Source organism: Palaemon carinicauda, chromosome 9 (genome assembly GCF_036898095.1).
Source record: "Palaemon carinicauda isolate YSFRI2023 chromosome 9, ASM3689809v2, whole genome shotgun sequence".
NCBI lineage: Eukaryota > Metazoa > Arthropoda > Malacostraca > Decapoda > Palaemonidae > Palaemon > Palaemon carinicauda.
Genome location: NC_090733.1, coordinates 119,605,437 through 119,630,119, shown reverse-complemented (window position 1 = coordinate 119,630,119; position 24,683 = coordinate 119,605,437). Strand labels below are relative to the sequence as shown.

Sequence of the window (24,683 nt, the reverse complement as noted above, 5' to 3'; positions counted from 1 at the left end):
TTATTCTCATCATTTATTTATTTCCTTATTTCCTTTCCTCACTAAGCTATTTTTCCCTATTTGAGCCCTTGGGCTTATAGCATCTTGCTTTTCCAACTAGGGTTGTAGCTTGGCTAGTAATAATAATAATAATGATAATAAAAACTATTGAATATCGTGCATCGGCAACATGAAGGAAACTCCGGTTAACATGAGATTCAACAGTACAAATAAGTGAAATATGAGAGAAGTATTTTAAAGAAATCTATTGAAATTAGTATGCTAATTGGAAAATGATAGATCAAGTAATAATTGTTTCTTTTAGTAAATACTGTATGAAATATCCTTCGGTAGCATGCCTTGATAATAAGGGAGTTATTTGATCTGAAAATTGAGATTGACGGTGGACTATGCAGGGTTGATCAGCTGATTTGAATGTAAACAATGCAAAAGATTATATTTCACTATGGTTTTAATTATATGTACGATACTAAAATGTAAATATTACGTCCATTATTATTGGGTACAGTTAAGTAAAACACCAGTTTAATCGAAATCCGGTTTATTTCAAATATACCTGTAATTTTTTACTACAGTAAATCGATATACAGTGGAACCTCTACATTCAATCTTAATTCGTTTTGGGAACTGCTTCGTATGTAAAAACGATCTTATGTCAGAGCAAATATTCCCATAAGAATACACTGTAATTTGTTTAATTCGTTCCTCAGCCCAAAACCCCATGATAACTCCTTAATAAATTGCTACACATAATTACATATAACATTAATACAATTGAATAATACAGAGATATATAAAAAAGAATAATAATAAAGAAATAATAAATAAAAAGGGGGTTTTTATTGACACTTTACCTTAGAGACAGGCCAGTGCAGGTGTAGGAATAGCTACGCAGGAGGAGACGGAAGACCAGCGAGGAGGTAGAGATGGTGACTGCGATAACGTACTATAACTTACTCTAACTCACACTACGTGAACTTTAACCTAACTTAGCTTATTTTTTTTTTCATTTTTATATTTTATATTTTTTTTTTTACAATTTTTTTTTCTTTTTTTTTTTTTAATTTGCATCACCTTCACTCGATTCAGTCTTAGTTTTCTTTGCTTCACTTTCTTTCTCTAGACCGCTCATAGATTTCTTAAAGAAACTATCGAGAGAAAGTTGCTTGGTACGACTTTTGAGAATTTTTCTAAAACGAGTTAAACAAACATCAACGAATTGTGCAACTACATGGCAAACCTGAAGATTCTGTGGGTGATGCTTATCGATAAAATCAACCATGTGTTGATGATATGCCAGCATCTGTTTTATTTCAGCTGAACCCAAGATGTGACCTACCTCCTCGATCTCCCCCGACTCACTCAACTGCGCTTGGAACTCAACATGCTGCATGGCTTGCAGCTCCTTGAGTTCCTCAGTGGTGAGCTCTTCATGATGCTCATCGACGAGTTCGGTGATGTCATCTTCATCAGCCTCCAGACCCATGGACTTGCCAAGGAATACAGTCTCTTCTACGTCTTCCTCGACGGCAAGCACAGGTTCAGGCTCGGGGCCAAAACCTTCGAAATCTCTGGGAGCAACAGCATCAGGCCAAATCTTCTTCCACGCTGAATTCAGTGTCTGACGAGTTACTCCCTCCCAAGCCTGATCTATGCTCTTTAAGCAGTGCATGATACTGTATTAGAATGGCTCCTCCAAAATTCACGCAAAGTTAAGTTGGTGCTTTGCATGACATTAAAGCACTGCTTAAATAAATGCTTGGTGTAAAGCTTCTTAAAATTAAAGACGACTCGCTGGTCCATGGGCTGGAGGATAGGGATGGTGTTCGGTGGAAGATACAACACACTGATGAATTTGTACTGGTCGATGATATCATCTTCGAGTCCTGGGGGGTGAGCAGGTGCATTATCCAAACAAAGCAAGCACTTCAAAGGCAAATTCCTCTCCTGAAGGTACTTCTTGACAGCAGGGCCGAAAACTAGGTTTACCCATTCCACAAAGATATGCCTAGTGACCCAAGCCTTAGAATTAGCACGCCACAAAACATGCAGTATGTCTTTATTAATTGTATGTGCTTTAAATGCCCTAGAGTTTTCGGAATGGTAAACCAATAATGGCTTTATTTTGCAGTCCCCGCTGGCATTGACACAAAGGGCAAGAGTCAACCGATCCTTCATAGGCTTATGTCCAGGCATTTTCTTCTCTTCGGCGGTAATGTATGTTCGACTAGGCATCTTTTTCCAAAACAGACCGGTTTCATCACAGTTGAAAACCTGCTGCTCTACGTAGCCTTCCTCCTCCACGATCTTTTCAAACTTTTTAACAAAATCATTAGGAGCCTTGGTGTCCAAACTTGAAGCCTCTTCGTGCCGAACAACTGAATGAATCCCGGTCCGTTTCTTAAATTTCTTGAACCAAGCTCGAGATGCCTTGAATTCCTACGTCGTAGGATCGGTTGAACTATCCCCCGCGTCACCCCCAGAGCCTGCCGCCTTCAAGTCACAATAGATAGCACTGGCCTTCTCACAAATGATCGTTTCAGTGATCGTATCGCTAACAATCTCGTTGTCATTATCCATATCAACAAAAGGCGTTCCATCTCTTCCAGGGTAGGGCTACGACATTTAGAAATAATGGTGATCCCCTTCGATGGTTTGACTGCTTTAATGGCTGCCTTCTGTTTGATGATCGTCGAGATCGTAGACATATTCTGGCCTTATTGTTTAGCCAGATCGCTAACACACACACCTCGCTCATGTTTTTCTATTATTTCTTGTTTTAGTTCTAATGAAAGCATTGACTTCTTCCCTTTCTCACCAGTACTTCTTCCTGAACCGAAAATAAGCTTTTTAGGACCCACGATTATACGTAAAACACAAAAACAAAACGTGAAAAAGGAAGATAAAAAGCACTGTTAATAACGGTGCGAATAGAGGACAACCACACAATGCGCACGAGATGAGAGGACTGATCAATGCGATGCTCGATTGGTATCCCTCCGACGTGCTGCCGTCTACCGGTTTAAACAAGAAACTACGATCAACGCTTCAAGAAAATTCTACGCGTATGATCTACGTCAGATGTTGGAGCAAGACTTCGGGTGTCGAGACGAAAATTTGATCGAATTTTACTTCGGATGTTGGAAAATTTGTATGTAAAGACAATCGTATGTAGAGGTTCCACTGTATACTGTACAGAGGGAGTTAGGATCAGCTGTGTGGAGAGATAGACAGTGGCACGAAGCACTTCCAGTGTAAAGGAGTGCGGGCTATTTGAAATTTTTGCGCAGCGTGAATTTTATCGCGATTATGAGAATTTTTATTTGATGGGTATTGCATTGTTCTTAAGTATGAAAAATCGAAGCCCCGAAGCAATAACCCGCAATGAGCCAGGGCCGACTGTATATGTTGTTAGTGGTTCCAGTGGACTGGGTGTATGCATGTATTGTTTCACTATACAAAGGTAAGGGAGATGTGTATGAGTGTTGTAATTCAAGGGGTTAAAGTTTATTGAGTGTTTATGGTAGAGTGCTAATTAATAGGATTATGGATAAAACAGAGGATGTAATCTTAGAAAAGGATGGTGGTTTTAGATGAGGTAGGGGATGTATGGATCAGATTTTTAAAGTTAGGCAGATATGCAAGAAATATATAGCAAAAGGTAAGGCGTGTGTTGGATTTATGGATATGTAATTGGTGGAAGGTTGTTGCAAGCAATGAAGAGTTTATACATAGGCAGTAAGCATATGTTAGGATTGGAAATGAAGTGAGTGAGTGGCTTCCAGCGAGAGTGGGGCTGAGACAGGGATATGTGATATTGTCATGGTTGTTCAATTTATTTGTTCATTGAGTTGTGATAGAGGTAAATGCTCGAATGCTTGGTCAAGGATTGAAGCTGATATTCGTAGATGAGAGTGATCATGAGTGGGAAGTGAATCTGTTGTTGTTTGCTGTTTTACTGTATTAGTTCCAGACTTGGAGGAGAAGCTGGGTTGATTAGTGACAGAGTTTGGGAGGGTGTGTGAGAGAAAGTCAATGCGGGTAAGAGTAAGGTTATGAGATTCATGAGAAGGGAAGGTGGTGTTAGGTTGAATGTCATGTTGAATAGAGAGTTACTTGAGAAAGTAGATCACTTTAAGTACTTGGGGTCTGTTGTTGCAGCAAATGGTGGAATGGAGGCAGATGTACATCAGAGAGAATGAAGGATTTAAGGTGTTAGGGGCAGTAAAGGAAGTGGTAAAGAGTAGAGGATTAGGAATGAATGTATAGAGATTTCTGTATGAGAAAGTGATTGTACAACTGTGATGTATGGATCGGAGTTGTGGGAAATGAAAGTGACAGAGAGAGACAGAAATTGAATGGGTTCAAGATGAAGTGTCTGAGGAAGATGGCTGGTATATCTCGATTAGATAGGGTTAAGAATGAAGTAGTGAATTAGCAGCTAGAGTGGATATGAATGTGTTGAGGTGGTTTACCCATGTAGAGAGAATGGAAAATGGCCTTCTGCTGAAGGTGATGAATGCAAGAGTTGATGGGAGAAGTACAAGAGGAAGGCCAAGGTTTAGGTGGATGGATGGAGTGAAAAAATCTCTAGATGATAGGAGGAAATATGTAGAGGCAAAAGAGCGTGCTAGATATAGGAATGTATTGCGAGCAATTGTGGCGCAGTTCTGGTAGGCCCTTCTGCTTCCTCTGGTTGCCTTGGTGACTTCAGAAATACAACTGTAGGGGATTAAGCATATGAAGCTTCTTTTACAGTGGATAACAAATAGTACCAACCAAACTCGTCTGAATCCCCGCATCAGGTTGGGATGAGCGAAGAAAAGAAAAAGTCTCCTTTTGCTTTTTTTTTTATGTCAGTTATCCTTCAAAATTGGGGGAAGTGCCTTGGTAGATAGATGTTGGTATTGAGGTACTGTACTATAATTATCCACTTTTCAAGGGAAAAATTTTTTTTGCAATGGGAAAATGCTTTATTATATACTTTATCTTCCTATGAATTTAAAGTACAGTGTATTGATGTCCTTGTTATATACCAATACAGTATGATTATATTTGTTACTCATTTATGCTTCAAATTACAGTGTAAGAAATGTTGGCAATATACAGTATGATGAATTGCCAATTTGTATATAATTAATTGCACAGAAAACCAAGGGCAGTAGTTTGTTGTCCTATCATACCGTTAATGAAGTGATTTTAATCCTTACAGAATTTTGCTGGAGATTCAGAGGATTGGATAGCTAATGTCTCTGGAGGATCCATGCCATTATCTGGGGTGAGATGTTCCATACATTATTTTTGCTCATAATAGTGATATTGAATATGGTAGAACTAATAGTTATAATTATTCATTTTGTGTTTCCTAGATTGTCTTAATTTTATGTATGAAAATCCGTGTCATTTTTTTCTAAGTTTTTCTATTTTTACTGCTTTTAGAATATAGAAATTCATCTAAACAAATCTGTTCTTTGAATAATATTGAAATTGTTCTGCTCTTTCCAATTTATGTGCTTTAATACAGTAATTGGATAAAAACTACAGAAGCACAAGCAGCTTTAAATACGGTAATCCCTTGCCATGTCGCAGTTCACTTATTGCTCCCTCATTATATCGGAGATTCATTAATATATGTAAATCAATATCGCATACTTCTCTTTCTGGGCTTGAACCTGTGCCGGCCAGTGAATAAGCTCCTATTAGCACTTATTCTTAGGTAATTTACTGCTAAATATACCAGAGAAAAAATGTAAAGGAGTGCTAGGTTAACTAGCTCGCTCACCTATTGGTGTCGGTATAAAATTGGGCGTATAATCCAGAGGTCCCGCACTATTTAGATTCATCCACGACAAAGACCCCAATAGAGGAGAGCCGTTCAACATCACTCGGCACCACCAACTCTGCATCCGCTCAGAACCCAACTCCTTTTTAGCACGCCTGTGTTGTAACCCGCTTTTTTTGTGCTCTCGTATTTTGCTTATTTTCCACTGGATTATGGCTTCTTCATCGGTTTCCCAGGAGACACCGTCTAAGTTAAGTACCAAGCTATGTTTTGCTGTGTTTTGAGCAATCTAGATCGTTTAATATTTAAATTATAGGAGTTTATTCTCTTCGATCATCTCGGTCTTGCTCGATTCCGCTTACAGTTGGTACTCCTGTTTTGAGAGCTTTTAGTTTCACTCGCGGTGTTACTAAGTGTATTATTTTTATTATTAGTTAAAAGTTTCTTATATGTTATTGTGGATATTCATTATTTAGCGTTTAGAACCCTTGTGGTTCATATTTAGGGCCGATATCAAGTTACGTATCGTAGATGGCTTGCCGACCTTCGTTACTAGGCGGCAATTTTATTATATAAGCCATCAGGTGTTGTCCTTTGGGATTTATTTATTATGTTGCATGCCTTGCCCTAAAAATTTTTATGTGTATATTTATATAATTTTCAACGCTATTACTATTATAATGAATATTTGTGCTTATTACTCCGTATGATCTGTCTGGTAGTGTTTGGGGATCGTCAGTTGGTAGCCCTGCTGCTCCGTATCACGTGATCCTCCCCCAAGCTCCCCCTCTCGCTAGGTTGGTGGCTAGGCTTCTCTCCCCCCCTCCCCTAGGGGACCGTTGCCTTCCCTCCTTTTAGAGGGGGTAGTTCGGTGTTTATGGACTTTGTCCTCCGGGTGTCCCGGCGGTTTCGTCTCTGTCTAGACGGGTTGGCCACCGGTCAACAGAGTAGGATCCCGGTGCACCCTATTTTATATTCACCTATCACACTTTTATTATGTTATACGAAACCCTCCGGGTTCGGTTGGCGGTTCTTATCTACAGTTCCGCCCCCCCTATTAATTTATAACAGTTCCTATGATTATATAGGATTATATATGACAGATCACTATCCCGGAGTTCCTATATGTATTGGTTTATGGTTATACTTTTATTTCCCGGCCCGGGGCTTAACCTCGCTCCGGGAAATCAGACACCATGTGTCTTAATTCTTTGTTGCATCCTTTTTATGATCCCGGCTCGACCGGAATGGATAGCTATACTCTAGTCTTAAGTTAGACTTATGTTTAGGCCCGGGTCCTCCGGACCCGCCCCTACTTAAGAGTATTACAGTTAAGCTCTAGTCTTAAGTTAGACTTATGTTAGTCCCGGGTCCTCCGGACCCGCCCCTACTTAAGAGAATTACAGTTTCTCATATACTATTCTTTTTATAGATGGTGCATTGTCAGACGACGGCCTGTGCGGCTGTTCTTCATCAGCCTTGTGGCCATACGGTATGTAGGTCTCACGCCCTCTGCGGAGTTCATCTGGAGGACATAGTGGTCTGGCACCCTGATAACTGTATGGTCTGTTTTGACCTCATCACCACCCTCGGATCTGATTCGGTGAGTCCCGTTGGCTATGTTGCCTTTCTAATTATTTTACCTTTTTTGGTATACATACACTATTTAGTAAGATTTATATGGTCTTGAAGGACCACCGGGAATCTTCCTTTTTATAATTCCCACTATTATTTCAGGCATCCCCGGAGCAGAAGACTGCGGCTCGGGCCACACTGAAAGTGTGGGTTGGGGGATTTGCCAGAAACGTTAAATCTAAACAGCCTTACGTTCTATCTGAAGACTACTGTGCCATGATCTACCCTAATGCCAAGTCTTCAGCCGCTGTGGCTAGGCATGTTGCGGCACCCATCATTGCCGATATTGATGCCACCATAGCGGGATTCATCGACCAGGAACAAGATCCGTTGGATGCCCCCGGAGATCTGGAAGACAATGTTGCTTCCATGAACTTGGATGTTGAACCCATGTTATTGGACGATCCGGATGCAGGTAGGGTGGTAAGTGAGGCAGGTGTTACCGGCACTGAGATTCCTATCCTCAGCCCCGCTCTTTCTTCTTCATCTGATCTCTCTTCTTTTCATGGATTTTCTGGGGACCGTGATTCGTCTCATCGATCACACCCGGTTCCCCCCAAAGATAAGTCTACGTCTAGAACTTTGCCAAAAGCTCGTAAGCCCCACAAGGCTTCCCATAGTTCCAAGCCAAATACAAACCCGTCATCTAAGGCTTCCGGCTCCTCCTCTAAGTCTCACGACCCGGGAGTACAATCCGCCACTTCTGCTCCTAGCCCGGGCCTTTCCGAATCAGCCATGCTTCGCATCGTGTCGGAGATGCAATCTAAGATTGTGTCGGAAATGCAGGCCAAGATGGACACGATGTTCTCTAACATTGGTCAGAGACTTGGGGCATTAGAGCAAGGTGCTCCGGAGCGAGTTCAAAGCTCTCTCATCCCGGATGCCTCTAAGCTCCCGCCGTTTACCAAGAATAATCCTTGGCGCATGGCTCTTCATTCCCCATTCTCAGACGGGATGTTAACATTGGAAGGTCTTGGCACTCGTCCTCTAGAGGATTTTGAATTCTTTCCTCCTGGTCTAGCATTTCCATTTCATGGTTATGCCAGGCTTACCGAGGAAGCTCTGGTTCGGCTGGATAAGGTCCCCAAAGAGACTGTCATTTTCCCAAATAACAAGCCCAATCTGTTTGGGCTAGGTTCCTGAATGATATTGGTTGCACCAATACCATGTTGACGCCTTATAAGAGTTCTTTCACAATGTTCTTAATGGACAAAAACACCGTGACTCCATGCGTCAATAAGGTAGCAGAGCTTGCTTTCCAATATGCTCTGGAGGAGAAGCCCTTGCCTCCCATCCGAGAGGTGGATCCGATCTCCCTCCTTCTTCCTTCAGGTAATGAGTGTTGGGACAATGTCCATACCACTTTTACTTCTGGCAAGCTAACAGCGGACTGTGCTTCAGTTATGTTTAGTGAGCGGCTTCCCCGTCTCCCGGAGTCCCTTATTAAACAGGAGTATGATTCCCGCCTACGTGTTGGCCGAACTTTGAACTTGGCCACATCTACGGAGTCGATAGCCTTAACTTATGATACTGAGAGTATCTTTAAGTCTCTCAATAAGGCTACGTTGCAGTCATTATATTTTGATTTATATGACTTTGCTATGGCTAAACGTAGGTGCCGCAAACACGTCCTGGCTGAGGCGACTATTAGGCACGAGCCTAATAAACTTATCCGGTCCTCTTGCTGGGGTTCAAATCTCTTCCCTGAGGATCTTGTGGAGGAAGTCTTGGCAGAGGCTACTAGAGTCAATCAGAGCCTTAAAGCCCGTTGGGGTTTGACTCCTAAGCGGAAATATGACCCCGCAAATTACCAAGCCCGGGGTAGGAAGAAGCTCCGCCCGTATACCTCCACCCAGTTCCGGCAACAGCAGAGTAGTTCGTCCATTTTCCGACAGCCTCTTCCTCCATCTCCTGCTGCTCCTGCACAGCCTTCCACCTCTCAGGCTCCTTCATCGGACGACTATGTCACCGTTCTGCTCCCTAAGAGCCAGCTTTCCGGTGCCTCCACCACCTCTCCAGCCTTTAACCAGTCTTATGAGGCTCAAGGCTCTTCCCAGAGTTATAGCAGAGGTAGAGGCCACCACCGTGGTTCAAACCAGAACAGAGGTAGAGGCAGATTCTTTCGCAAGGGAAAGAACTTCCGAGGCGGACGTGGAGGCAACTCCTCAAGCCAATACTGAGGTGCAGCGGGTAGGGGGGAGGCTTTATGCCTTCCGCAACAAATGGAGGTTCAGTCCCTGGGCTTTCAGTATCATCTCCAAGGGACTGGGGTGGAGTTGGATTCAAGGACCTCCTCCTCCGAACAGATTTCATCAACATTCCACTCCGGACCTAGTCGAATTTGTCCAGGACCTGTTACAAAAGAACGCCATACAAGAAACGAAACACCTGAAGTTTCAGGGTCGGCTGTTCAGTGTCCCGAAGAAGGATTCGGACAAGAGAAGAGTGATTCTAGACCTATCCCTTCTCAACTTGTCCATTCAATGCGACAAGTTTCGAATGCTTACCGTCTCGCAGGTGCGGACCTTACTTCCCCGTGGGGCCGTCACCACCTCTATCGATCTTACAGACGCCTATTATCACGTCCCGATAGCGAGACACTTCCGTCCGTATCTAGGCTTCCGCCTAGGGGACAAAAATTACTCCTTCAAGGTGATGCCTTTTGGGCTCAACATCGCCCCAAGGATCTTCACAAAGTTAGCAGAAGTTGCTGTTCAAGAACTCAGAAATCAAGGGATTCAAGTAGTAGCCTATCTGGACGACTGGCTCATTTGGTCAGACACCTCCCAAAATTGCCTAAAAGCCACTCACAGAGTCATCCAATACCTTCAATCTCTAGGCTTCCAGATCAACTTCAAGAAGTCCCGTCTTCTTCCGAAATCAAAGTTCCAATGGCTCGGCCTGCAATGGGATCTTATATCTCATACTCTGTGTCTTCCCAAACCCAAGAGGTTAGAGATTGCAAGGAACACCAAACGCTTTCTCAAAGACAAAGTAAGTTCCAGACGACTCCAAGAGAGGATCCTAGGGTCCCTTCAATTTGCCTCAGTGACGGATCTACTTCTGAAGGCAAAATTGAAAGATATCAATCGTGTCTGGCGTTCGAGGGCGAACCGGAAGCTCCGGGACAGGAAAGTCCGTCTTCCTCCTATTCTCCGGGAAAGACTTCTTCCTTGGACAAGGGCCAACAATCTGTCAAAGTCAGTTCCCCTTCGATTTCCGCCTCCGAAGTTAATCATTCACACGGACGCATCCCTATCAGGTTGGGGCGGCTATTCTCAGCTCAGGAAAGTTCAAGGTCTTTGGTCTCCCTTATTCTGCCAATTTCACATCAATGTGCTGGAGGCCATGGCAGTTCTTCTAACCCTGAAACGTCTCGCTCTACCCAAGAGACAACACCTTCGTCTGGTTCTCGACAGCGAAGTGGTGGTCCGCTGCCTCAACAGAGGCGGATCAAAATCAGGGCCTCTGAACCATGTTCTAGTAGCCATATTCTCCCTAGCAGCATCGAACCGTTGGCATCTTTCAGCTGTCCACCTGGCGGGAGTCCGGAACGTAGTGGCAGACGCCTTGTCCCGGACCTCCCCTCTAGAATCGGAATGGTCACTCGATCTAAAGTCATTCCGGTGGATTCTCTCTCGGGTTCCCGGTCTCCAAGTGGACCTCTTCGCCACGGAGTCCAACCACAAATTGAGAGTATATGTGGCTCCCAATCTAGACCCTCAGGCTTACGCCACAGACGCCATGTCACAGAATTGGGACATCTGGGAAAGGATTTATCTCTTTCCCCCGGTGAATCTTTTACTGAAAGTCCTAGACAAACTGAGATCCTTCAAGGGACAAGTAGCCTTGGTCGCACCCAACTGGCCCAAGAGCAATTGGTACCCTCTCCTGCGAGAGTTGAGACTACATCCTCACCCGATACCCAATCCGGTTCTGTCTCAGGTAGTACAAACACGCGTTGTGTACGCTTTCTCAAACATTCAGAGCGCCCTAACTTTATGGACTTCATGAAGTTTGCGGCCATGCATGGTGCCAATATCGATCCTCAAAACACTCTGTTCCTAGAATCAGATAAACGGGATTCCACCATCCGCCAATATGATTCTGCGGTTAAAAAGTTGGCTAAATTTTTGATAGACTCAGACGTACACTGTATGAACTTGAACCTTACAGTCACTTTCTTTAGAACTTTATTAGAATCAGGTCTGGCAGCCAATACTATCACCACTATTAAATCTGCTTTGAAAAAGATCTTCCTAGTGGGTTTTAACATAGACTTAACCGACTCTTTGTTAGCTTCAATTCCGAAAGCCTGTGCCAGACTGAAACCGGTTACTCGTCCTACCCCGTTTACCTGGTTCCTTAATGATGTACTCAAATTGGCTTCTGATACCATTAACAGTTCTTGTGATTACATTCCCCTTCTCAGGAAAACACTTTTCCTGGTGAGCTTGGCTTCCGGGGCAAGAATTTCTGAACTGGCAGCCTTGTCAAGAGACCCGGGTCATATTGAGTTCCTTCCTTCGGGAGAGGTCCTTCTTTCACCTAACAAATTCTTTTTAGCTAAGAACGAAGACCCTCAGAACAGATGGTCCTCCTGGAAAATTGTTCCCCTCACGCAAGATCCGTCTCTGTGCCTTGTTACTACTCTTAGGTCTTATTTATCCCGGACCTCCTCTAACTCCTCGGGGCCTCTATTCGTTAGAGAACAAGGCGGTACCATTACCATTAAAGGGATCAGGCAACAAATTTTGTATTTTATTAAACAAGCTAGCCCTGACTCTTTTCCTCTTGCACATGATATCAGAGCGGTTGCTACTTCGGTGAACTTTTTTCACCACATGAATTTTACGGACCTTTCCAGGTATACAGGGTGGAAATCACCGTCTGTGTTCAAGAAACACTACCTTAAACATTTGGAAGCCCTTAAATTTCCTACAGTAGCTGCAGGGAGCGTAGTTACCCCCAGGTAACTCACATGTTAATTCTTTGTCATTTTATCTCTCCCCCTTACCTGCCTCATTTATACCCTATTTGTATTCGTTGGTTTCGCACCTGATTACTATTACTATATTTGTAAATTTTTGACCTCTGAGTATCTGTATATATCATCACTCACGGCATTATTATACCTTACCTTTTTGTCAATTGTTCCACCAAGTGGATTTATATTCTTTTTAAGATACCCTTATAGCTGTTTTTGGCACTCATCTCTGATTAAAGTAACTTGTATTTTCCTTATGTTTATGTTTTTCCTTTATTTTGCAAGTTTGGTGACATTTCTCTTGTATATATTCACTGGCCGGCACAGGTTCAAGCCCAGAAAAGGGATTTTGACGTAGGAAAAATCTATTTCTGGGCGAGGGACCTGTGCCGCCCAGTGAACCCTCTCAGCTCCTCTCCCTTGGAGTCCCCAAACTTTGGGTGCTAAGGAGTTGGGTTCTGAGCGGATGCAGAGTTGGTGGTGCCGAGTGAGGTTGAACGGCTCTCCTCTATTGGGGTCTTTGTCGTGGATGAATCTAAATAGTGCGGGACCTCTGGATTATACGCCCAATTTTATACCGACACCAATAGGTGAGCGAGCTAGTTAACCTAGCACTCCTTTACATTTTTTCTCTGGTATATTTAGCAGTAAATTACCTAAGAATAAGTGCTAATAGGAGCTTATTCACTGGGCGGCACAGGTCCCTCGCCCAGAAATAGATTTTTCCTACGTCAAAATCCCTTTTATATGATGAGATTCTGAGGGCAAATAAGGTTTATATTTATAATTTTTGTTTAAATGGTTATTTTTCGGCTTATAAAATCTTAAATTTAGAAATATAATTAAAAAGTTTGAAAATTATAAAATTAATGATAAAAATTACCACAGATTTCTGTATCTACTTAGTTTTTCAACTAATGCGGTGTTTACTGTCAGAATCGAACACTCGCAATATCTGTGGGATCAAGGGAAAAGATACCATTGAGATTTGGGCTTTTAATTTTCTAATATTTAAACAGAGGCATTTTATTTGCTGATTTGAATACAGTACAGAATAAAATTTTGAACTAGAGTATTGTACATCATCAACTGCACAGTTACTTGCCTAGATCATAATTTCAGGTAAAATATCGTAAGTTGGATGTTATTTAGATACAATATACTTTATACAGTTTTCTACTTGAGCTATATCCTTACTAGAAGAGTATATAAATCTTGCTTAATTTTATTTTATTAATTTCATTGAAAATTTATTATTGCTTACGTTAGAATATGTACTTGTCATGGTTAAGACAAGATTTTAAGTACAGTAGAGGGATTTAGGGGATGTATCATGTACACTACTCTCCGCAATTTATTTCTTCAATATCAAACAACCCTTCATTATAAAAATCGAGAAGTTTTATAGTGTGAGAAATTGTTAAAAGAAATATTCAAGTTACATTTATTTTTAATGTAGGAGATCTGTTTGTTGTATGAACTAACTTTTTTTTATTTTCCTGTAGGACAAGATCAGTTCTTCTTCTGATAGGCGAAAGAAACGGATGATGTCCGCTGCCTATGGACTTGAAGCTTATAGGAATAGCAATAAAGAATATATGGTAAGTTCTCTCTCTCTCTCTCTCTCTCTCTCTCTCTCTCTCTCTCTCTCTCTCTCTCTCTCTCTCTCTCTCTCTCTCTCTCTCTTTTTTGTAAATCACAGTGCCTTACCATTGTTTAGAAAAACTTATATGAAAACAAATTTCTGAAACATTATTCTATAGTCACTTCACAAGGTAATTAAAGAATACTTTGTTTGTTTAGAGAGAAATATAATAGAAAATTAAGCAAACTTGAAAAATTTATTCTGTAATCAGCAGTAAAACAAATAAACATGAAAATGTATGTTGTTATAAAGTAAGTGTGCATGTACTGTATATCCGATGAGGAGAAATCTCGCGTATACTTAGTAGTGATGGCGGATTTGCTGCCTCGTAGTGAAGGGGTCAAGGGTGAGTCTCCTATTAAAGGTTGATGGTTTGTCTTATGTGTATGAACAGATCATGAATATTTTGATCAATTTGTATTTTTCCTAATTATAAAAACCTAGGCATTTAAGTTACACTGCTCTCCTCAACCACTCTCAGATACTAGGCTAAGGTCAAAATTAAGTCTAAGCTACCTGGGTGATGGCAGCATATGCTACTCTCTTCCCCTCAGCTACTACTACTACCTTGTTAAAAGATTAATTAGCCATTTCAACCATGAAGTCATACACCTATTAAAGCTCCAGGTTTGTATAGCTATGAAAAATAAAAATTCAATGAAAATTTGAGATGTTATTGTAAATTTTATTTTTCAATATTAAACTTAGCCGGTGATCATATAAGCTGTCAGCTCTGCTGCCCGACAGAAAAACCTAAGGACAAAATACGCCAGCGATCGCTATACAGGTGGGGATGTACATCAACAGCGCCATCTGTCGAGCAGGTACTCAAGTACTCCATGTCAACACAGAACCAATTTTCTCTCTGTCGTGCCACTGGCAAGACCTACTTAATACGCTGTTGCTTACTGGATTGATTTTCACATTATTTGGTGAAGTACTCATTTCTAGTTTTTAGCTTTCGCTTTGCAGAGGTTATCTTCAATACTTCCTTGCATTCTTTGATTGAATTTTGGATTATTTGTTGACGACTTGGATAGATTTTGAATTTCCCCTTTGACTAATTCAAGATGGCTGACCCTTCTCAAGTCCCTAAATACAGGAAGTGTAGTGCTAGGGACTGTTTTAGGCGTCTTCCGAAGGCCTCTATCGATCCTCACACCATTTGTTCCAATTGTCGGGGTAAATCCTGTCAATGGGAAGATCGGTGTGAGGAATGCGTTGGGCTTTCGGAATTCGATTTTGTCGAATTCCTTAAATATTCACGTAGGCTAGAGAGAGATAGAGTCAGGAGGAGTTCATCTCGCTCAGTTGATTTTTCCTCTCCCCATGCCCCACAACCTATTCCTTCCCCTGTAGTGGTTACTCCTGATCCCCCTTCTAGCACTCAACAACCTTCGATGGCAGATATGATGCGTGCCATCCAGACTCTGGGTGAGAGAGTCGAGTCATTAGCGAGTGACCGCAACCAACTCATGGCAGACGTCAGGGAGTTGAAGGGTAAGAGTGCAGTGGGAAGTGAAGTGAGTGGTAGTGCTGTGAAAAGTGTTAGTGTTGCGCTTGAGGGTGCGTCTGTTCGTGCCTGTCGTCCTCCCAGTCCGGGACCTCTTGCAAGCTCCCAAGCCCAGGGGAGAAGCAATGTCGTACGACCAAAGGGTTCGACAGGCTTTAATCAGCGGACAGACGTTCCCTCCGTGGTTTCGGACGTATCTTGCCAAGATCGCCCCACCCACAAGAAGACGAGAGAGCCCGTTCATTCCTCGTCTGCGGAAGAGGTTTCACGCCAGAAACGATGGACCAAGGTCTCACGGCCTCTCAAACGCAAGGTCCCTTCCGCGCAAGTCCAACGGCCCAGGTGTAGCCACTGGGTCAGTTCGGACTCGCTGCAGTCTTCCGATGACTGCACACCTCCTAAGAGAGGCAAAGTGGTACCGCAACAGGCAGTAACACCGTCTGTTGCCGCACCTGCTGCTGTAGACCCTAAGTGGTCTTTGCTACAGTCTATGCAGACACAGTTAGCATCTTTTATGCAGGAGTATCGTGCGGAGAAGGTTGACGCTGCACCCGTTAGCCTACAACCAACCACGGTTGTGCGTACAGTAGACGCTGACGCTACCTGCTCCCGCACTCCGCCTGTGAGAGTTCCACCACCCATGCGCAGTGTACCCTGCCAGCCGCACGTTGACGTTCACAGACGCACGCTACCCTCCGTTGACGTTCGCGAGTTACTACAACAACAGGAGGGTGGAGTTAAGTTGCTTTGTTTTGACGCTGTACGTCAACCTCCGCAACCCACTGTGGTTACCGCTACTCGCCCGCAGCAGACTAGTCAGTCAGGAGTGGAAGCTTTGCTTCCCCACACAGCTATGGTTGTTGCCAGCTCACAGACTGACCAACAGTTCCATGACGTTGCGTCCAGTGCAGTCACGCATGCACCCGTGCTGCCGGACTCAGCCGACCAGCTGATTCCTACTCCTTTGCCGCTTCCTCTTCAACATTCAGACGATGGACTCTCTGATGATGACGACGCTGCACATTTTGACGACCCGCACACGGACATCGACGAACCCAAGACCACGCCTCCCTCCTTGGACTTTAGGAAAGTGCTTGCACTGTTCAAGGATTTATATCCTGATCAGTTTGTGTCTGCAGCACCACGCTCTCCTCCCTCTGAGTTCGCTTTAGGCATGCAGTCATCCGCACCTGCCTTTACGAAGCTCGTACTCGCCCGCTCATCCAAGAGAGCTTTTAGAGTGCTGGGAGATTGGTTGCAGTCCAAGAAGCAACTTGGGAAGACAGCTTTCATGTTTCCCCCTGTCAAGCTTGCTTCCAGATCTAGCATCTGGTATGCCACGGGAGAAGTTCTCGGCTTGGGAGTTCCTGCCTCTGCCCAGGGCGACTTCTCAAGTCTTGTAGACTCTCCCCGCAGGCTGGCCATGAGACGCTCCAAGATTTGTTGGACTCCTTCGGATTTAGACCATCTGATGAAAGGAGTATTCAGAGCGTTCGAAGTTTTTAACTTTTTGGACTGGTGTTTGGGAGCGTTGAGCAGGAAGACCTCCCCTTCTGACAAGGAAACTTCCATGCTCATAATGTCCTGCATGGACAAAGCCATACGGGATGGTTCTAGTGAGCTTGCGGCTTCTTTCGTTTCCGGGGTCCTCAAGAAACGGGAACACCTATGCTCCTTCTTGTCAGCTGGAGTAACCCCATGTCAAAGATCGGAGCTTATGTTTGCTCCTCTCTCGAAGTGCCTCTTCCCTGAGGAGTTGATCAAGGAGATTGCTGCCTCCTTGATTCAAAAAGACACACATGACCTGGTTGCGTCTTCCGCACGCAAAGCCACCCCTTTGCCCTCCGTGTCTAGACCCAGGATGGATACTCCAGCGTCAAGGTTCATTCCGCCCTTTCGTGGCAGAGCCTCCAGCAGAGGAGGTGCTCGTGCCGAAGGTAAACGTGGGAGCAAGAAGAAAGGTTCCAAGTCCTTTAGAGGCAGAGTCTGACTGCCACCTTCTTCAGACAGCAGTGGGAGCCAGGCTCAAGAACTACTGGCAGGCCTGGGAGAACAGGGGCGCAGACGCACAATCTGTGAAGTTACTCAGAGAGGGGTACAAGATTCCATTCTTGCGCAAGCCCCCTCTAGCAACAACTCCCATCGACCTCTCTCCCAGGTACAGAGAGGAGGACAAGAGACTAGCTTTGCAGCAAGAGGTGTCTCTCTTACTTCAAAAGGGAGCGGTAGTCAAAGTCAGGGACCATCAATCCCCGGGCTTCTACAACCGTCTCTTCTTAGTCGTGAAGAAGACAGGAGGGTGGAGACCGGTGCTAGACGTCAGTGCTCTGAATGTCTTTGTCACAAAGCAGACGTTCACCATGGAGACGACAAAGTCGGTTCTAGCATCGGTCAGGAAGGAAGACTGGATGGTCTCTTTAGACCTCAAGGACGCCTACTTTCACGTCCCCATCCACCCAGATTCCCAACCTTTTCTAAGGTTCGTTTACGGGAAGGTTGTATACCAATTTCAAGCCCTGTGCTTTGGCCTAAGCACGGCGCCTCTTGTTTTTACGAGACTGATGAGGAATATTGCCAAATTCCTGCATTTAGCAGACATCAGAGCCTCCCTCTATTTGGACGACTGGCTTCTAAGAGCTTCGTCAAGTCGTCGCTGTCTGGAGAATCTAAAATGGACTCTGGATCTGGCCAAGGAATTGGGTCTCCTGGTCAATTTGGAAAAGTCCCAACTCGTCCCATCCCAAACTATAGTGTACCTAGGAATGGAGATTCAGAGTCAAGCTTTTCAGGCTTTTCCGTCGGCCCCCAGAATCATTCAAGCCCAAGAATGCATCCAGAACATGCTAAAGAAGGACCGATGTTCAGTCAGACAGTGGATGAGTCTGATAGGGACGCTTTCATCACTGGACCAGTTCATTGCGTTAGGGAGACTGCACCTCCGACCCCTTCAATTTCATCTAGCTGTTCACTGGAGAAAGGACAAGACGCTAGAAGCGGTCTCGATCCCTATTTCCGAGAAGATGAAGTCTTCACTGACTTGGTGGAGGGACAACATTCACCTCAGAGAGGGTCTGCCACTGGCTGTTCAGACCCCCAACCACGTTCTCTTCTCGGATGCATCGGACACGGGCTGGGGTGCGACATTAGACGGTCGGGAATGCTCGGGCACGTGGAACGCGGATCAAAGAACGTTACATATCAACTGCAAGGAGCTACTGGCAGTTCATCTGGCCTTGAGAAGCTTCAAGTCCCTCCTTCTAGGCAAGGTGGTGGAGGTGAACTCCGACAACACCACAGCCTTGGCGTACATCTCCAAGCAAGGAGGGACTCATTCGATGACGTTATACGAGATCGCAAGGGACCTCCTCACCTGGTCAAGAGATCTAAACCTGTCTCTAGTAACGAGGTTCATTCAAGGCAACATGAATGTCATGGCAGACCGCCTCAGCCGGAAGGGTCAAATCATCCCAACAGAATGGACCCTTCACATGAATGTATGCAAGAGACTATGGGCCTTGTGGGGCCAACCTACCATAGATCTATTTGCAACCTCGATGACCAAGAGGCTCCCAAGTTATTGCTCGCCGATCCCGGACCCAGCAGCAGTTCATATAGATGCCTTTCTTCTGGATTGGTCCCATCTAGACCTTTATGCATTCCCCCCGTTCAAGATAGTCAACAGAGTACTGCAGAAGTTCGCCTCTCACGAAGGGACAAGGTTGACGTTGGTTGCTCCCCTCTGGCCCGCGAGAGAATGGTTCACCGAGGTACTGCAATGGCTAGTGGACGTTCCCAGAACACTTCCTCTAAGAGTGGACCTTCTGCGTCAGCCACACGTAAAGAAGGTACACCCAAGCCTCCACGCTCTTCGTCTGACTGCCTTCAGACTATCGAAAGACTCTCGAGAGCTAGAGGCTTTTCGAAGGAGGCAGCCAGAGCGATTGCTAGAGCAAGGAGGACATCCACTCTTAAAGTCTACCAGTCGAAGTGGGAAGTCTTCCGAAGCTGGTGCAAGTCGGTATCAGTATCCTCAACCAGTACCTCTGTAACTCAGATAGCTGACTTCCTTTTATACCTAAGGAAGGAAAGATCTCTTTCAGCTCCCACGATCAAGGGTTACAGAAGCATGTTGGCAGCAGTCTTCCGTCACAGAGGCTTAGATCTTTCCTTAAGTCTTTTGAGACCTCGAAGGAGCGTCGTTTGGCCACACCAGGTTGGAATTTAGACGTGGTACTAAGATTCCTTATGTCAGAAAGGTTCGAGCCACTACAATCAGCCTCTTTTAAAGATCTCACTTTGAAGACACTTTTCCTCGTCTGCTTAGCTACAGCTAAAAGAGTCAGTGAGATACACGCCTTCAGCAGGAACATCGGATTTTCATCTGAAACGGCTACATGTTCTTTGCAGCTTGGTTTTCTAGCCAAAAACGAACTACCTTCTCGTCCTTGGCCGAAATCGTTCGATATTCCAAGCCTTTCTAATTTGGTTGGAAATGAACTAGAAAGAGTCTTGTGCCCTGTTAGAGCTCTCAAGTTCTATTTAAAACGAACTAAACCTTTACGAGGACAGTCAGAAGCTTTATGGTGTGCTATTAAGAAACCTTCTTTACCCATGTCGAAGAATGCAGTTTCCTATTATATTAGACTGTTGATACGAGAAGCTCATTCCCATCTGAATGAGGAAGACCATGCTTTGCTGAAGGTAAGGACACATGAAGTTAGAGCTGTCGCAACTTCAGTGGCCTTCAAACAAAACAGATCTCTGCAGAGTATAATGGACGCAACCTATTGGAGAAGCAAGTCAGTGTTCGCGTCTTTTTATCTTAAAGATGTCTAGTTTCTTTACGAGAACTGCTACACCCTGGGACCATTCGTAGCAGCGAGTGCAGTAGTGGGTGAGGGCTCAACCACTACATTCCCCTAATTCCATAACCTTTTTAATCTTTCTCTTGAAATGTTTTTTATTGTTGTTTTTGGGTTGTCCGGAAGGCTAAGAAGCCTTTCGCATCCTGGTTGATTTGGCGGGTGGTCAAATTCTTTTCTTGAGAAGCGCCTAGATTAGAGGTTTTGATGAGGTCCTTTAGTATGGGTTGCAACCCTTCATACTTCAGCTCCTAGGAGTCGCTCAGCATCCTATGAGGATCGCGAGGCTCAGTAAGGAAGACGTACTTAAAAAGGCAGAGTAATTGTTCAAGTCGACTTCCTTACCAGGTACTTATTTATTTTATGTTTGTTATTTTGAATAACTGCTAAAATGAAATACAAAATACTTAGCTCTTAATAATGTCAACATGTAATGCTGGTCTCTACCCACCCCCCTGGGTGTGAATCAGCTTATATGATCACCGGCTAAGTTTAATATTGAAAAATGTTATTTTTATTAATAAAATAAATTTTTGAATATACTTACCCGGTGATCATATATTAAAGGACCCTCCCTTCCTCCCCAATAGAGACCCAGTGGGCCGAGGAGAAAATTGGTTCTGTGTTGACATGGAGTACTTGAGTACCTGCTCGACAGATGGCGCTGTTGATGTACACCCCCACCTGTATAGCGATCGATGGCGTATTTTGTCCTTAGGTTTTTCTGTCGGGCAGCAGAGCTGACAGCTTATATGATCACCGGGTAAGTATATTCAAAAATTTATTTTATTAATAAAAATAACATTTTATTACCTTATATGTAAATAAATATGCAGTAAATAAATATAGATATATCAGAACTTTGTACTTCTTATGGTGACCTTAACAGCACCACCCAGACATGACTTTTGTTTTCTGAATTTAGTCGTTATACAGTATTCAGAATCCATTATAATCCGTTCTGATATTGCAAGGTTATACTGTATATCTATGAATTGTTGATTGTTAGTAAGGATTCAGCACAAACTTGACAAAATAAATAAAAAAAGTGGTTAGTAGATATGTTGCATAAATTTGATCATGATATCAGTTGTACTTAGGCCAAATGTATGGGGTACTTCATGACTACCATTTTAGTTATCCATTGATCTTTTAACAAGTCATCAATCTTGAATCTGGTATCTTTCTTTTGAGAATTTGTTCTTTAAATATCTATGGAGAACTATGTACATTACTTCCCTTTCAAAAGTTGTCATTACAACTCATTTGAGGATTTGAAGTTTTATTTTTGCAGTGTCTATTACCATACAGATCTGTGTATACTGTCGTTATTTTTATTATTTGCATTTTTTATAGTGTTACATTTATAATATTGTTTATTGCTGAATTGCTACTCCATGAACAAATTATTTTGTTGAGTCTATGGCAATTAACCAAAAGAATATTAAATCTGTCATAATTATGGATATTCCATTTTCTGCATTGCTTATTTTTGAAATTTTACCTTGCAGATTGACAGCAGATCGTTTAAGAACTCGAGTGATGGACGTGAAAGTATACCTGCAAAGAAGAGACGGCGTAGAAGTATATGTGAATCCAATTTGTTCGCATGTACAGGTACTCAATAATCTTGTATAAAGCCTTTTATTGTAGTGCCTGGATTTTTTTTTTATAAGTAGGAAGACTAAGAAATTTAATAAGATGTCAGTCATTTTTTAACTTAGCAGTTTAGCATTTTGCATCTGTTCCTACTCACAGTAGAACCCATGGTATTCTACAAGGGGACGCTATTTATTTTATATGAAACTCCCCTGATGTTTGTATTGCTTCTATTAAAAGCTGTGATGACGTCTACCCTAAAATGAACATTTCTCATTCTCTCCCAATTGTACTCTTGAGAACAACCACACCATGATGACAGCTAACTAGTTAATGAAATGACGTATTACCTCTTGCTTTTCCATTTCTCTTCGATAGAAGTCTAAATACGATGTCTTTATTTCACCCCACAATTCAAATCAAGTTTTAGTATGCCATTTTCACCTATAAATCACTGGTTTTCAAATTTTTCATGCCTGTGTAAAATAAATGTTTCTAGCTGGTGACTGCAGTGTTGTGTTAATGTGTATGGAGGATGTTGATTAGTCACATTCCCTCTTCTTTAAAGTTATGCTACCTGATAGTTGACTGGTTGTAATACAAATGTAAAGTAAGTAACGTTTAGTAACAACTTTAATATATATATATATATATATATATATATATATATATATATATATATATATATATATATATATATATATATATATATATATATATATATATACATATTATAATGGGTTTTGAGCGAAGCGAAAAATCTATTTTTGGGTGGGATGGCCATGTCGTCCTGATGGAAGTTCCTATAGGTAGCTTCCTAAGGGATATATGTACTACAGTGATATTCCCAGAGAATTTTATCATTAGGTCTCTAGAATTCTAACTCCTGGCGCGAATATCCTTAAATTTTCTCTCAAGGATATCGCGTAATATCAGAGGACGTATTCTTGACACGCCAAAGGCAATCTGCACCCCTAATAGCGTTTACGCTTCGAGGGGGAAAGTGGCAGAATAGAAGGGGAGCCGTATCAAGGTTACCCTAGTTATCATACTACTATTGAGTATCACAACAGCCCCATATCCAAGATGGCGGACATTCCTTGTAGCATTAAGCATGGTGCTACAGATACAGTACTTCGGGAGGGATACTGTGAAGATCTTTTCTTTTAGAAAAGAAGGGTGGGTCCATCAGGACGACATGGCCATCTCACCCAAAAATAGATTTTTCGCTTCGCTCAAAATCCATTTTTGGGCTCAAGCCATGTCGTCCTGATGGAAGCATACCAGAGCATTGATGTATCTGTGGATTTTCATCAGTGCCTTAACCTTGAGACAACATTTCTATGGTCATTTGGACCAATTGAGACAAATGACGTTAACGTTATCCGTCATCATCACTAATCATAAACGATGTTAGTGCTTCCTTCCCCCTACAGGGAAGAGTCATTCTAGACAGTAGAAAAGGGGCCTCAAGGTTAGCATATATTGAATGCACAAACATTAGTATACACTGAATATACAAAGAGTCTCATAGTTTGTATATATTGCTGAATCAGTATCAGTGTCTCTTATATCTATTGTTTGCGAGCACACAACTATATGAAGAATACTTATTTCAGTAAGTCAAAGAACTCTGGCATTTTACACATGCAATTGTCGGGCGAATTAGGACGCAATTACATTCTAATAGACATTTATTCCTAATAAATGACTAAATGAATTAACCAGTAAAACGAATGTAGCATGATAACGGAATTATACATGTAACGTATACAGAAATTATATTTCTTTCTTGAAGGGAAAGAAATGATGAGTGCCACTCCCAGATTGAAGAAAAATTTTATAATAAAACTTCTCTTCGTAAATTCTGTACCGGTTACCTTCTATCAACACTGTGTACTACGTACACACGGCACTAGTGCAATCTGTATAATTCCACATTGGGATTTTGAACAGAGTTAGTGTCACCATGGTAACACTCATAAAAAGGAGGTCACACTATAAGTGATGACCCCTTCTCCCTTTAATTGACAGTCCCAGTCAATTATCTGTTCATCGCAGACTTAGACGGCAGGTTTAAATACACTACCTGCCGCCAGTAATTAGGAGGCAGGTTTTAATACGCTACCTGCTGCCACTACATAGTGCTTTAATTCATGGACCTGCTTCGCATAGTGTTTGTAAAACACTGGATGATTTCCATCCGGTGTATGAACGAAGGCGCTCAAAGTCCATATACTGAAAGAAGTTCAGTGATGAAGCAATTTTTCTTGGATCATGACCTGCGTGAGTACTGTCAGGATCTGCTCTACGAATAAAGTAGGTGAGCTTCGCCCTCAGTTGTTTTAGGGATAAGTTTGATCCAGAGGTTTCTCCTTTAAAGAGCTGACCTCCCCTGAAGTCTGAAGTTCTTCGAAGATAGACCTTTAGGCACTCTACAGGACATAGAGAGACATCTTCCTTCAGAAGGCAGTTTCTTCAGGGACCCCACCTCTTAGTGGGTCGCTCATTCTTAGCGAGAAAGGTTGGATCAGGGAAGAGATTCAATTCTCCCGCTTCTGTGAACTGAATGTAGCCCTCATCTCTAGATAGGGCCACTATTTCACTAACTCTACCCCCTGAGGCTATAGCGAACAGAAAAATAACCTTTTGGGTTTGAT

The 24,683-nt window shown here is 42.9% G+C and overlaps 1 protein-coding gene across 2 annotated transcripts in view; it reads left to right on the top strand.

Moving 5' to 3' along the window:
- The window catches only part of LOC137647105 (uncharacterized), a 371,223-nt gene that overhangs the window by 96,874 nt on the left and 249,666 nt on the right, over nucleotides 1-24,683 (top strand). For both annotated transcript variants that reach the window (XM_068380337.1, XM_068380336.1), the window contains exons 9-11: nucleotides 5,211-5,278; nucleotides 13,910-14,005; nucleotides 21,936-22,041. In XM_068380337.1, the coding sequence (XP_068236438.1) occupies nucleotides 5,211-5,278; nucleotides 13,910-14,005; nucleotides 21,936-22,041 (270 nt within the window). The remainder of the gene's footprint in view (nucleotides 1-5,210; nucleotides 5,279-13,909; nucleotides 14,006-21,935; nucleotides 22,042-24,683) is intronic.